A 15,423-nucleotide genomic window follows, 5' to 3' on the forward strand; every position below is an offset into this window, starting at 1 on the left:
AATCTCTTTCATTCTTTCACTTATAATGGATTATCTTAAAACGAGGGAGTAATACATTGAATGTGTTGTGGTGTGGTTCTTTCACATGAATGCAATCCATATACTTTAGTCAGTTTACTTCATTTACAACACAAATCATCTAAGATTTACATTCATCATTTCTCTCTCAGGAAGAAGAAGAAGAGGGGATGATGGTCTGTGCCGGGTCTCCCACCAGCACCAAGAGCCTGTCTCCACGGAGACTGCAGAAATTGAGACGGGTATGACGCACGCACGCACGCACACACACACACACACACACACACACACACACACACACACACACACACACACATCAGTAAATGAGTTAACTACATGTACACTGACTGATCATACCAGAGCCCAGTTTTCACTTGGCGACATGGATGCAGTCTTCCATTTCTTTGCTCTTTCCGTCCACTTTTTGCTCTCATTTCTTTACTTTCTTCCTCTCTCCATCCCCACACTCTTTTTTTCATCTCCATCCTTTCTCCACCTGCTTTCTCTCTCTCGTAACAGCTCTTGAAATTACAGTAGTTTGTCAGTGTGCCAAATGTAATGATAAGCATTCATCAGCACTCATGTTGTACATTTTTCTCTGAACAGCATGGACAGTAGAAGCAACTCATCTGCTGGTCAGCATTTCCTCTGAAGAATTTGCTTGTGGATAGCACATTTTTTTTCTTTTTTTCTTTGTTGTGTGCAGAGCTGGCATACAATGTGCAAGCACATGCATGCTCACAAAATACACATTCATCAATACATGTATAAAGGTAAAAACGTTAGAAAATAATAAGACACTGTAGTGTAAATGAAAATGTGCACATATAGTTATTGGTACAGGAAGTTTAGTTTCATGTAATTAAAATTGTACACTTCTGTACAGTAGTAAAAACATGCATATATTCTCAGGTTACTAGTTATATATCTCACCTTATATCTATACCTCCGTACTCACAGCTGGAGCTTTTCCATTTCTTATTGCTAAATGAAATAATGGCAAGTGGACTCCCAATTCTTTCTATTAAAAAAAAAAAAAAAAAAGAATCCTGCATGCACACACTGACATTTAAGTCACAGTCATTCAAGAGTGTGATTAGTAGAGGTTGTGCTGTCTCTAATTAGCATTGTTTTTCCTGTGTATGTGTGTGTGTGTGTGTGTGTGTGTGATGAGGCTGGAAAGTCTTAGCGCAGAGGAAGGTGTGACGGCCAGGGAGAGGAGAGGAACAGCAATTAGGGCTTTTCTCCTCGGACACCTTCCCCCCAGCCAGTGCACACACAAAGATGGGCCAACCCAACACACACACACAGATTAACAGTTAACATGCAATTGATGTGCGCACACACCCACAAACACACATATACACCGCATCTAGAATATACACACTCTCACCCCCCTGTCCCTGCTATTGAGGCCTGTTCATTGCCACAGTAACGGGTCCCTGAAGACCACTGCAGGAGGGACACACAGGATAACATTTCCCACAGCACTGGTTTTGTGTGTGTTTATATATATATATATATATATATATAGCCCATCAGATTCTCTTCAGCCATACACAATGCTCTTCCCATTCTTAATTTTTTTTTTTTCACATTGCCTTTCTGAGCATTACTTATACTTCATAACCCAGGTATATAAGTATATCACCCAGACCCCTACACATTAAAGACACAAACCCAGGAGGAGAGTGCACTCTGACATCCCCTAGATTTTTTTTCTTCTTCTTTTTGTCAACTGAAACTAAGACTGAAAATTGAGAAGCCAAGACGGCCTTGATAATTTATGACCTTTCAGTGTGCAGTAACCCCTGAAAGATTGAAACTCTTCAAAACAGTACACTTTCCTGGCTCTTTCCTAGTTTTGTTGTTTTTCCAGGATAGTCATATAAGCTTGGTTTATGTCTTCATACCCATACAGTATTAAAGCACATTGCTTTGAAATGAAGCTGAAAAAAAACCTCATTTTTACACACAGTTTTTTTTCTGTCAAGTTTAAGAACAATGTTTTTTTTTTTTCTTCTCTATAAAATACCACTGGAATATACATAATGAAATAAAGACTCTTTTAGGTTCCTCATGGATTTTTTCTTCTTAAGTAGCTCCACTCTACGTTAGCTATTTTTTTAACTTTCACCTGACTGTTTAAAGCACACCATATTTACATTTCAGTTAGTTCAAAAGAATGTTGGAGGAAAATATAGCTATTGTTCTTACTCTCTCTTATCTCTCAGCCTCTGTCCTTTCTATCTATGTTTTGTTTTAAGATTGCTTCCTACAGCATGAAATCTTGATACTGTGCTCTGCCCACAACTGTCTTGGCCAGTTGTTCCTTTCACTAGAAATTGCTCTCAGTGGGACCAACCTGGTTAAATAAAGGTTAAGTAAAATAAAGAAAATAGAAAACGTATGTTTATCCACATACCTCCCCTACCTCTCGTGCCCACACACAGACTCCTACAGTATATCCGTACCTACAGTTATATCTAACTCCACTCATTCTCACTCATCACTCAGTCTTTGTACGTGCAGTCTCAACATCGCAATGACAGTCCTACATTTTCAATCCTTAAATATTATTTTCAAAAATCTTACTTTTCTTGATTTGACATTGTACCCCATTTATATATCAGTGAGGGTAGACAAATTATTAGAAACACCTCTCAGTATAACACTTCAACACAACCTTCAAAATAACCATCAAGTTGAATCAGCTCCTCTCTAGAAAAGTTAAACAAAAACTGATTATAACATAAACGTAGTATTGTACTTCATTACGTGTACCTAATACACTGACAACTTAGTGTATATTGAAGCTAGTGCAATGGTCCTGCCTATTGAGCAATATGCATGCCTAATTGAAAGCAAAAGTCACCTCATTAACAATTAACATAAGATATTTATATTTATTTCCTTTCAGACTTCAGAGCCATTTACACCAGATGACATAATTTTTGCATTGTGTCCTTAGCTACAGTACATATACACCTAAACCAACTACCTGTGTCTTTTCAACATCTCCATACCTCCAACCAAGTGACCGACAAAGGCTCACTCAACTGCTAATATAAATTCAGAAACATGTTGTCATCTGGTGCTCCAAAAATGTGGTCTGATTAAAGACATTCCTGAATCTTCCTGTATGAAAGAAAAAGCCTGATACATTTTTATCATTCATCATGTTTTTTTGTGTGCAAACCCCTCTCTATGTCTGTCCTTGAAATGAAATGAATGATCCTGGAGTAGCTTCCTTTAATTAATCATAACAAAAAATAATCAGAGTCATGAAATTCATATTCTATTTGATCAGCCAACACATGTACCAAAGTGAAAGTGCTGCTGTCATTTGCGTACATATTTCAGCCGTATCTGGCAATGTGGGTGCTTTGCAGTGTTTGGTGAGCTTGTTGATTAAGAATGTAGGAGTAATCCTTTCGTTTCACAAAAACAAGATTGAATTGGACTGCTGACTTTTCGTCTGATACAACAAACAACAACCATTGTTCTAGCTCCTGTGTGTGTGAGTGGCACGTCTGTTTTTGTGTGTGTGTGTGTGTGTGTGTGTGTGAGAGAGAGAGAGAGAGATGTGGTATTGTGCTGTAAGCATCTGCAAACAAGAAGGTGTGTCTGTACCTCAGCCCTTTTGTACATGAGCATGTTTTTGATTGTTTGTACTGTGTGTACACAAACATGCATGCATTTAGCAGTTTGCCTCAGGTTGGAGACAACAGTATGACAGCTGTTAAGATAGTGGATGAGAGTAGAGGTTGGGACAGTGTTACGGACAATGACAGCCGGCAGGCTTGTGGCCGGGCTCAGCCCAAGGCTCTGGACTCCTTACCTGGTGAGGCAGGAGAGATGCCAGCTCGGAAAACACCACACTGCCTAGGGTGGAAGGGTAGCAAGAGCGAGCTGACAAAGATGTAAAACAGAGGAACAAAGTTGCATGAATACTTCAGTATGCACATGCTGCAGTGTGTGTGTGTGTGTGTGTGTGTGTGTGTGTGTGTGTGTGTGTGTGTGTGTGTGTGTGTGTGTGTGTGTGCGCGCGTGCACGCACGCACACGCACGCATGCGTGTGTGCATGCGCGCATGGGTAGATGTGTGTCTCCCATCAGTGGGAGACAGCTCATGTGTTCATGGCCAATGGACACATATGTGCACTGTACACATGACTTGTGAAGTGTCTGTGTTATTACGGGGGGAAATGGACATTTGTGTGGTTAGGATATCAGGATCGTTTGTCTCTGAGTTCAAACATGCTTATACTAATATGTATTTTTAGTACTATAACACTTAACTTGAAATATTGCTCATAAAGCATTACATAGACACTGTGTGTACATTAGGTTCAGTACATGATTGAAAATGCTATAGTATGAACAATATGCAAAAGCAATACTTGTTTGGTAAACTGAATGGCTAATAACTATTTCACGGCCTATTCATGTACTGTAGATTATAGAGCATACAGTGTGAGTGTGTCATAATTCATAATAATGAGTTTTTTATGTAACTGTATTGGAAAATAGCTCAGATATGCTCATAATATTTATTATAAGATTAATATTGTGGATAAATATTGTTTGATGAATAGTTAAGATGTATTACAATGAACTTTTAAGTAAAAGTGGCTGTGTGTGTGTGTGTGTGTGTGTGTGTGTGTGTGTGTGTGTGTGTGTGTGCGTGTGTGTGCGTGTTAGTGTGTGTGTCTACATGGTTGTTTGTATGCGTGTGTAGTCTCCACTTCATTTAATTTTTATCCCACTTCAGAGACCAACTGGCCTCCTCGCTGAAACCAAAGTGCCATCTCCTGGCACCTTCAAAGTACTGCACTGCACCCATTCACAGAAAGACACCTGGTGATTTTACTTGATGAGTTTAGTTTAGTCTAACAGAATGAGCATAATGCACATTTTCCTTCTTTTATATGGCTCCTTTTTTAAGCGAAAGGGAAGTGGGCTTTCAGCAACAGCCAGTTGGACAGACGAGCAGTGGATCTTGCCTCAAACGCAGTTTTTTTTTTTTTGAGCAGCTCTTAAACAGACTTGGCCGTACTTCTGCAAAGGCTCTGCCTCTCCCCAAGGTTTGTTTGCATTTTACCGGCATCTCTTTACATACACTGCCAAGCTGTGAGATCAGTGCCCACTCAGAAATACCATATAAAATGTATAATGTAAGACTGGCTATTAAAGGCCGCTAGCGTTTGGCCCTGTCACAGAGAGGCATAGTTGTTCTGCATAACTGGTCATGCAGGGAAGGAAGGGAAGAGGAGGGGACAGTTTGTTTCTCCAAATGCAGCTACTAAAATAGATGATGATGACTATTTTCCCCCCATAACACAGAAATTAAATGTAATTTATTGTATGAAATCTGAGGCCCCTTAGATATATATTTCATACCTTTGCGTATTGCATGAGGAAGTCCAGGGTGTAAAGGGTTACAGTAAAGGATAAGTTAGTCATGCTCACAATCCATGACTGTAAAGACTTGTAAGTGGATGTGTGTCTGAAATCTAAACTGGTGGTAATCAGGATTCTTTTACTTATTTAGCCAGGTACTCAGGAACTCGGATCAAATAAAAACAAAGATTACAAAAAAATGTAAAACATAATAAAGAATGTTTCCCTCAGGGTAAAAAAACAGTTCTCTTTACAAGAGAATCTCAGATGTCAAATCTTATCCTTGATTTAAGGATCACACAAGAATTTTCTCCCTCTTCCAAAATACTGGATTGAGCTAGTTTCACTGAAACAACCTGACCATTTTTTTTGTTTATTATTTTCATGACTTCTTCTCCTCTGCTGTATCTCCTCCTGACTCGTTTGCTCTCTGCGATCTGTACAGTCTCACTTGTGGTGACGTGGTGGAGAGGAAGGGAAGCAAGAGCCAGACAGAAACAGTGACATCTGTCACTGACAGCAGAGTGATGGAGGGAGAAAATAGAAGACAGGAAGGCATGGAGAGGAGAATCGCTTTTTCATTTTCACCTTTCAGCTTCCCATTAGACGACAGCGAGAAGCTAATGAAGGAGCAGTATGATAATCTGTTGTTCTGCCATTTCATGCTTTTCACTGTCCTGTCAGGCCTGGGGAGGTATGGAACGATGGCAGAGCTGTCACAGCTTTAACACGGGACCTGTTTGCAATGGTTGAGAATATTTCATTGTGAATGTCTACATTTGTATAGTATCTATATATCTATATATATATATATATATATATATATATATATACACATTTATATATATATATATATATATATATATATATATATATACACATTTATATATATATATATATACACATTTATATATATATATATATACATCTATATATATATATATATATATATATTTTTTTTTTTTACATTGTAGTACATCTACTTTTAGAAGATGTTGATTTTGACAGCTTTTGAAGAGCAGCAATATGTTCAAGTGACTGACAAAAGCCTACTTTGTATCTCACATTACCAGTAAAATGAATGCAATTTGTTTGCCATTTTAAAAAAAAAAGAAGAAGAAAAAAAGTGTGATGAACCCACTCTTTCTATCGTAAAATGCTTGGTTGTTGTAAATAGTTTAATCTTAACTGCTGCACTAAAGGGTCACAGCGAAGAGAGCGAATGACAAATTGATAAAGCCGTGAAGTGAGGTACCATCCATTTACTGCTCCCTATGGAACTTCCTTTTGTAGACGGCACCAAAGCTGTAACAGAGATCAGAGGGCCAGGCTTCATGACCTGTGTCTGGTTGTGTTTGGGTTCACCTTGCTTTAATAAACACCTAGACGCAGAGAGAGGCCCTGCTTCCCCAAAACACAGCTCTCTAGCACAAATGCACAAATCTCTAAATAACTGCGTGCACAATGAACATAGAGCACATGTGTTTGTAGTGTTTGTGTGTAACTGTTTCTGTCCAAACCTCACCTTCCCTAAATGTCTCACAGGTGCATCTCCTCTGCCTGCCCGCTTTGGCTGACTGGCATGTTGGCCTGGCCCCAGATTTACTGCCCTGACACAGGAATCCATTAAAGGCTGTTTAGGGATCCCAGGCCTGAGCCCCTCTGAAATTTCTTTCATTATAGCTCCAAGCTACCATGGAGGGGAGCAGCTTGGCCAATCAGCAGTGCCACCACATGTGTTCGTGTTTAGCCCGATGGCTGAGAGTCTTAAGTGGCTACTGCACACATCTCCTTCGCTGACTTTTATGGAGAAAATGGCACTTTAACTCTTTGTGTTTTTTTGTAATAGGGTGCGTATGTGACTGAGTGTGTATATGTGGGTGTGTATGTCTTCCCTGGCCGAACACAGGCCCTAAATGAGGCCAGGCCAGCCACACGTTACATTCCGCCTGTCTGGCTGGCACTGCGTCGGCTAATCAAGACCGGCTTGATTCATGGTTCCAATACTGCCTCCCTTCCCCCATTCCCATCATTCTTTGGGGCTTTGAGGAATCTTTCCTCACCTCTCAATATTTCCTTCCTTCCTTTTTTCATTAATTCCATTCCTCCTTTTGCTATTGTGTAAGTTTTTTTGTGTTTCTGATTTTCCCTACACCACAACCACAACACGAGCACACAAACATTACAGTCTTAACTTCTTAAACACATGCCCTGTGCTCCGCTTACTTTTAGGGTTGTAAAGAGCCTTTATCTCAGTGTTTGGGCTTTGATAATATGGCTAACGTGAGTTTACAGAGGAAAAAAAGCCGAGAAATCAGAGAGGTGGAGCTAAGCCGGTATAAGAAAAAACACAGGCAGTGCCCCCTCATGGTAACTGTACCCCATAAATGCTTGTCTGTGTACAAAAACACACAAGAGACTGAAGGGCAATTTGAGATATTACCAAAGATATAGACACGGGAGGTGTGCAGCTAAATGTAAGAATTCACTGAGTGTAAATTAGAAAGTGAGAGATAGTGTTGACATAAGCGAACCTGCAGTGAGAGAGGAACATGTGCGTCGTAGTGTAAGGCATGTTAATAAGTGGCCTGGGGCAGATTTGGGCTCCCATGGGGAGAGTCCTGCCCTGCTCTGTAAAGCTTCTGTCTCTTCTTTAACCCGCCCATTAAATGTGGTACACAGGTGGCTTATTAAACCCACTGTGTCAGACAACTCCACTACACACTGATCATTCAACACAATGACAAATACAATCACACGCACTGGTGTCGCCATGCAAATGATTAATGTAGTTACCCATACAGTATCTTAGCTCACAGTGTGTACGTAGCTTTTAGTTTGCATATAATGCTGAGTTTGATATAATACTGCAGGGGATTTTAAAGATTTTTATCCCTTGACCCAAATTTGACAAATTTAGTCTCAACCCTGAGGGTCTAGGCTCATTAAAACAAACTGCTACTCCTGTCTTACGGGGACGCACCAGACACAAAGCTGCATCTTCTCTCTAGCAGGGTCTAAGTAGTAGTTTAGTTCTTTGAAAAGCTGTACCTCAGCAGACTCCGTGTTTATCAGGAGCCTTGTATCTTTAAGCTGAGACCCCCCACTTGGGTCCACTTTTATTGTTTTATCATGTTATGCTTTGTGTCTAACTACATCCACTTGCTTTATTGTTCTCATTAACAGCAAAACTACAACAAGTGTCCCATGAGCATGAGCCCTCGAGATCTTGGCTACAGACTAGATGATGATGAGCTGGACAGTGCAAGCAAGTAAGTACTCCTATTTGTACCGTATAATCACGTTTTCATTAATTCGTTGTTTCAAGTATGTATCTCATGTATGTCAAGATGTGGGAACTTTTGCTGGCTGACTGATTCATTTTATCGAGAAAAAGTTAAGAGCAGGATGAAAGTTGCTTTTTTTTCAAGCATATTCAATCTTTTTTTTACTCATGATAATACTGCCCTCAAGTGGACATATTTAATAACAACATAAGTTGACAGAAATGTCACTCATAGACTTTAACTATTTCTTTTCAAAGAAACGGGTCATCACAGCGTAATTGTTGACTTGTTCTCAGTGATATTCACAACAATACATTCAATATTATGTTTTAAAATTCCCACCGTAGATTAGCATTTGATGCTCTGGAGAAAAAACTGTTATCTTGTGAAACAATGCTTGAAACACTATTTAATTCCTCCTGTTTTGTTTGTCAGGATCTCCTCAGAGGACAGCGGGGATGTCCCGTCGTACATCGAGGACAGCGACGACTCCTACTCACTAGACCTCGACATGGACTCCTCCCGCTCAGGCCAGATGAACTTGCTGGAGGAAATCCTGGACTCTCTGAACACCACAACAGTGGAGCAAGGCAAACTCAGCGCTGCCAAGAGCCTGGACTTCTTCAGGTCCATGGATGATTTAGACTACAAGGCCCCGGTACGCATGAGAGTCTGAGGAAGACTTACTTATGAGAAGGCCTGTCGTCATTTACAGTACAGCTTCAGCACTTGAGGAGAGAGGGCAGAGAGGTGTAACAGAAAGAGTTCATGTATAGAACTGTGTCCAGATATGTGAAGACACACTAATGGATTGAGGATAGATGGTATTATGAGATCTGCACCATCACTCATATCTTTTTGCTCATTTTCTTCATAATGACAAGGGTTATAGATACTGATGACTTACTGTATAGTGAGTTACACCAATTGAATCGTTGCATGTGCCAACCTCACTTAAACAGTGTGCAGAACGCTGGCATTAAAGCTTTAGTGCGTAACTTTTTTATAATAATGAACGTCCGTTACATTCAAGCCATTGCCAGATGAGTTGATACAAAGCTAATTAAGACTATCAGCTCCACACAACTCTCTCTGTATTTCTCAGTATGGCTATGTTTAGAAAATGGTGTCGCCCGGCAACTTTCACACGCAGAAGCTCGAGTGAAGATAATTACCTCTTCTGAAGAGTCCATCACGTGTTTTTAATCCTCCGTGTCCTCCTTGGCTACAAGTAACTGCGTGGAGTGGGGGTGGCGTGCGGTCACAGAAGGCTAGTGTCATGTGGATGCGACAACAGCGGTGTTGTAATTACTTAGAATTCCTCATGGGGGAGGCAGAAACTATGCATTATAGCTTTAAGATACACAAGAAATATTGTTTTCACCCACAGACTTCAGTCGGGCAGATATTTAATGACACCCAGGTCTATTCATAAAGGTATTTAGTTAATTGGTAATTCCTTGTTTTCTCTGTTCCAGTGCAAGCCCTCACCTCCTAACCAATCTCCAGCTGCAGATGAGAGTGGCTGTGGTGGAGGCGGGGATCAGGGCGGCTGGAATATGGGCCAGGATGACAGCGCGGTCCATGGAAAACACCTTCCCCCGTCCCCACGCAGACAGCCCAACAAGAGCAGCCTGAAGGTGTCAAAGAAACCTGCGACAGCTCCCACAGTGCCCATCATCACAGCTACTCCCCCAGCCCAGGAGGCTGATATCTCCTGGTCACAACATCTTCATCAGCTCAACTCCGACCCTCACCCTCTATGTCCAGGGCGACAACCAGGAGACCGCTTCTCCTACTCGCCCTCAATGTCCCATAGAGTTACACCTAGGCCGCCATCTCCCACTCTCTCTCACACCTACAGTTCTCCAGCATCTGTTTCTCACCTAAACCATTCTCCTCTACCAGCGGGCCGGTCTCGGACCATCTCAGACCCCCAGGGCAACACAGAGCCATCTCAGGGCCAGAACCAGACTGCCTCCACCAGCATCCTGAGGAGGAAGGTACTGTCCAAGGAGACAGTGCGGCACTACCAGGAAAAGGCCCTCCACAGGCAGGGCAGCAAGGGCCGCCAAGAGGGTCAGGGGAGCCCGCCGAGGCACAGCCAGTCCGCTATGCAGATCCCGTGGGAGAAAGAGGTGTCCAAGGAGGGGCTCCTGGGACTCGGCCTGTGCCTGGGTCAGGGCAAAGGCTCCGGGGCAGCTGGGGTGCAGGATCAAGGCCTCCTCGAGGAGATTGAGTCCATGTGTTGCCTCGGCTCAGTCTTACACACCAGCTTGCAGCTCTCACAGGTTCACTGCAACAACAGTCACCACCCGGTCCAGAGCAAAGCCACAGACGAGTCGTAGGGACGTCAAAGCCTCAGTGTCTGTAAAATGCCATAGGTTCTACTGAAATCTATTTACTGTAATTATTCTATTACAATTAGCCACAGTCTCAGAGAACATGATCTTTTTTTATCTCAACACTCAGCTATCAGGAAACATGAATAAATTTGATGTCAGACAAACACAGCCTCGAGAGCAGGAAACAGAAAGAGATGAATTTGTGCACTGCACAACTCTCCATCTTTAAATACATTTCTGTGTAAAATAGAGCCCTAAAAACCTTTTTTTTTATCTTCAAACAAGTAAAGAAATCTGCCAGTGTTGTTAGAATATATTAACCTGTTTCCATAATAAATGTGTTTCTTAAAATTACCATCTGTATCTTGACACATATAGCAATTTAAAAAACAAGGTTTTAAAAAGCAACAGTTAAAATACATTGCAATAGAAACATGTTACATTATCTCACTACAGTGGCAGATTTTGTTCACTTCCGATGCAAGATAAGTACTTTTGCTCTGAGTGTATTGGATACTCTGATGAAGTGACATGGTAGTTTATAAAGTTTTAATTTCTTAAACCAAGTGAACTGGGAGAGTGGCACTTCAAAAACACAAACTGTGTGTTTTTTTGGAGATGCTTCACTTGTTTTAGGAAAATACGATTTTATAAACTCAATTACACATTTACAAAAATATCAAAGACTTAATAAGGAGATTGTTGCAGTGTTACTGCTGCTCGTTGTAGTATTTCTGTCTGTCTCAATGTATGGATAACATGTATTTACATGTGTTGTATTTTTCATCTTGTAACATATTCACAATGTAATACCTGGAAAAAAAGACCCATGAATTACATTTTGGGTAAGTAGCCAACTGTTAATGGAGGAATTTTCCATCTTCACTTAGGAAAAGGAATTAAAAAAAAAAAAAGGCTCAGTACTTTGTTAGGATGAAGAAGGGAACATATCTTCTCCACACATCATTACGTCTTTTACTTGCAGTGTTCCAAACATTTTACGTCACCAAGTTAAATTTGCACATGTTGTACTCAGTCTTGACCATATGGTACTAAAATCATTTGAGCAAAAAACGACAAAGTAAGACAAGATTTTCCAGACGCAAAGTCCACACAGGCACACTTATTATACACTGTGTAATATTAATGTTTTTAACACCATGCCTTAATGGACTTGTGATTTGTTTTTGATGTCTAAATCTATAGATACCATACAGGTACTTTCAGATCTTAAATGTAACATTTAGTAGTGCTTTACTTTTTTTGTGTTCTACAGCACAGAGGAGATAGGTCCGGCAATGCGAGACTAGTAGTACTTAAACACTGTAAGCACTGTATTTCTCTGGATTAATATGGTGTGCTTAAGCTGCTGTTTTTGAATAACATTCCAGACAATAAGATGTGCATGGAGAAACCTCTCTCTGTCTCTCTCCTCTTCCTCTGAAGAGACGCAAATACAGTCAAAAGTTAAAGTGGACGAATTGAAAATGCCCCTGTCGATGCTCCCTGTCCTGTTTCTTTCTCCACCATCATCACTTATCCCCGCATGTTGTCTCGCCTCATTTTCAGCCTTGTAGTCCTTTCAGCACATCGGACTTTCACTCTCGACCTTAAAAATGGCGGACAGTTGTTTCATAGCTAATGTGGTTTGAAGTTGTTGGAAAAGGTGAACTTTTAAGGATAAGGCTGGTGAAATTTTATGTTTTCCTATTGTGAACAAATCTCATGAAACAATGCATTGTGTACCCTTCCCCAAACCTATTCGTTCCTACAAAAAACATGGTCACAAATATGTAGCTTCAGTTTAGCTGGGAACTGTAGTTTTTGAGTGAATAGTGCATTTGTTAGGGACAGATTTCCTGTTTGTTGGATAAATTAATTTTCTTTCTTTCGTATTATTTGTTCATATTATGAAAAATATATAATATCACCAGACTTATCACATAACTTTGTCTCCCTTTCTTTGGTCACAGGAGGTAAATGCAATATCTGTCCTTCTAGGTTAGAGTCATACACTGTAATGGAATGCAGTGGTTGATGATTGTACTGTTATGAAGCAATATGGTTCTCCTCAGAGAGTAGCTACATGGATGTAATGTGTACAGAGCCTAAATTATTTCTATAACAGACTCTCCTGTGGAGAGAAAACGCAGTGTCCAGAGATTGTGGGTTCCCATCATTCTCTGCGTCGCCACAAACCCGGAGAAAAGAAGAAAGCTTTTTCATGTGCTTGTGTTGGCATTATTACATTTATGGTTCGTTGTTCTTATGATTTATGCCAGACGCCAGTCGGTGTGGCAGTTTAATAGCAGCTATTTCTCCGCTTTTTGAGTGCTGCTCTGCGTTAACGATTTGCTCATAAAGTCTTTGGCGTGCTTCTAAAAGCCCAGGAATCAGTCCTAGTAATTCCAAAAAGGAGGAAAACCAGACTAGAACAATCTCTGCACTGGCCTTATTCATTATAAACACTTACAAAGCTTATTTACTATGCAAATATTTATTCAAAAAAAGGTCAGTTCTTTAACAGTAATTACATCATAATGCATGATTCTACTTGAAAAATAACAATCAATCTAGTTTCTAGTAGGAGTAAGCCTCATGTGTCCCTAAATGAATAAATATGAAAGTCTATTTAACTGTGTGTGAGCTGAGGTGTATCTATGACAGAATTGTGTGTATGGTGTGCCTTATACAGTAAGAGTACCACCCAGTATAATCAGAACAAGGTACAGTATTATAGAAAGGAGGTGTATGCAATGTTTTCAGGCCACCTTAAATCACAGACATTGAGCATTATGGAATTTATATGATAAACAGACCTAAAATGAACTTGGGTACTAGCATTGTTTTTTTATAGCTATTTTGTTTTTCGGTTGCGGCTGCAGCCCAGCTGGAGTTACTCAGTGTTTTTCTTTGCTGTTGTTGGTCGGTGGGAATCTTCCTGCCCGTATTTAATAGAAGATTTTTGAATTTCTCTGGGTTATTTGACTTCTTGTAAATTAGGTTCTTTCTTTGATTGTACTATGAGGTGATTCCTTGTATAGTTTGTTCTTTTTATTTCTTTTTTAGTTTTCTCTCTTTTTTTACACATTCTGAGTTAATTGCATTTAAAGATGTTTCTCAGAGGAGTTTCTCTAGTTCATTTAATATTGATGAAAAATTATTTTCAACTAAATAGACGTGTATTTTTGCTGGCTTCAGTTTATTTTACATGGATAATATATGATTGGTGTTGTATGTTGTTTAAAAAAAAAAAAAAAAAAAAAAAAGAAGAAAAAAAAGATGCCCTATATTTGAATGTTTTAGATTTTATTTTTGGAAGAAAATATTAGAGAATATTAACAAATGTCCCATGTAGCCATTTATGTTCAGAAGCATTTGACACCTTCTAATCAAAATAAGCAGAGACTGACACTTGCTCGTACACGATACAATGCTTATTGTTGTATCTGCATGTATGTGTTGTATGCTATGATTTTTTTTGTTTTGTGGTCTATTTTGTTGGTATTAATTATTATTTCAGTATTTAGCGCTTCCATCAAATCAAGAATGATGGAAAAAACATTGAGTCTCGCACAATACACTCATTCTGCCTTGCATTGGGTATTGTGGAGTTAAATGTCATCTGCCTTGCATTTTATGTAAAAGAAAACAGTTCTACTTTGGTTACTGGCTACTGTAAGTCTGACAAGTTTGTGGGAAGAAATATTTAATAGTAACAAAGAAATGTTTGCAGACCTGTGATTGCTAAGGATCACTGAAACTGCAAATAATAAAGTGTAAAGTAATCAATAAATATAAAATATAATTGTCCTGAAATTACAAATTTGGAGTGAGTGGGGGGTGACAGATTATGTAGCAGCGTTTAGTGAGGTACTCTGGAGTGAGAACACTCAACTTATAAAGATATTAACATCACTTCCACTTAACCACACATTATAAGAAACAACAACATATTTTCAGTGTAGTGACAACTTGAGTTACAGTAAGCAACTTTCAGTCTTTTTTGGGTATTGTAATGATGATTAACTCTTCGGTCTGCCATTAACTGATTTTCTGATTCTGTGCACACTTGCATGTTCTCATTGCAGAGAAAACTGTCTTAAACAACGGAGGTCAACCTAATGTGCTATTGATGAGTAACTTGGTACAACTGCACACAATGTATGCACTGTGAACTGAAAATAAATTATAATGTTTCATGCTTCTGCATCTCTGGACTCATTTGTACTGTATACTAACAAGAGTATGGGGAAATAAACAATGCATTTTATAGTCAGGGTGGTATATTGTGTGTTCACAGAGCATATACAAAGAGTGTTGGTTTATTTAATTGGAGGTGTGGGGGTGTGCATCGGCTTACTGATTATG

At 39.7% G+C, this 15,423-nt stretch overlaps 1 protein-coding gene across 6 annotated transcripts in view; it reads left to right on the forward strand.

Moving 5' to 3' along the window:
* Positions 1 to 15,260, forward strand: part of dennd1b (DENN/MADD domain containing 1B) — a 110,572-nt gene extending 95,312 nt beyond the window's left edge. For 3 of the 6 annotated variants that reach the window (XM_036007690.1, XM_036007688.1, XM_036007689.1), the window contains 4 exons: positions 171 to 260; positions 8,607 to 8,692; positions 9,143 to 9,365; positions 10,186 to 11,055. In XM_036007690.1, coding sequence (XP_035863583.1) covers positions 171 to 260; positions 8,607 to 8,692; positions 9,143 to 9,365; positions 10,186 to 11,055 — 1,269 coding nt within the window. Of the gene's footprint in view, positions 1 to 170; positions 261 to 624; positions 1,176 to 1,201; positions 3,513 to 8,606; positions 8,693 to 9,142; positions 9,366 to 10,185 lie in introns of those variants that run through there. The other 3 variants (XM_036007687.1, XM_036007692.1, XM_036007691.1) reach the window with 3 other exon arrangements.
* The last annotated feature ends 163 nt before the right edge of the window (positions 15,261 to 15,423 follow it).

Source organism: Sander lucioperca, chromosome 11, assembly GCF_008315115.2.
Source record: "Sander lucioperca isolate FBNREF2018 chromosome 11, SLUC_FBN_1.2, whole genome shotgun sequence".
NCBI classification, from domain to species: Eukaryota; Metazoa; Chordata; class Actinopteri; order Perciformes; family Percidae; genus Sander; species Sander lucioperca.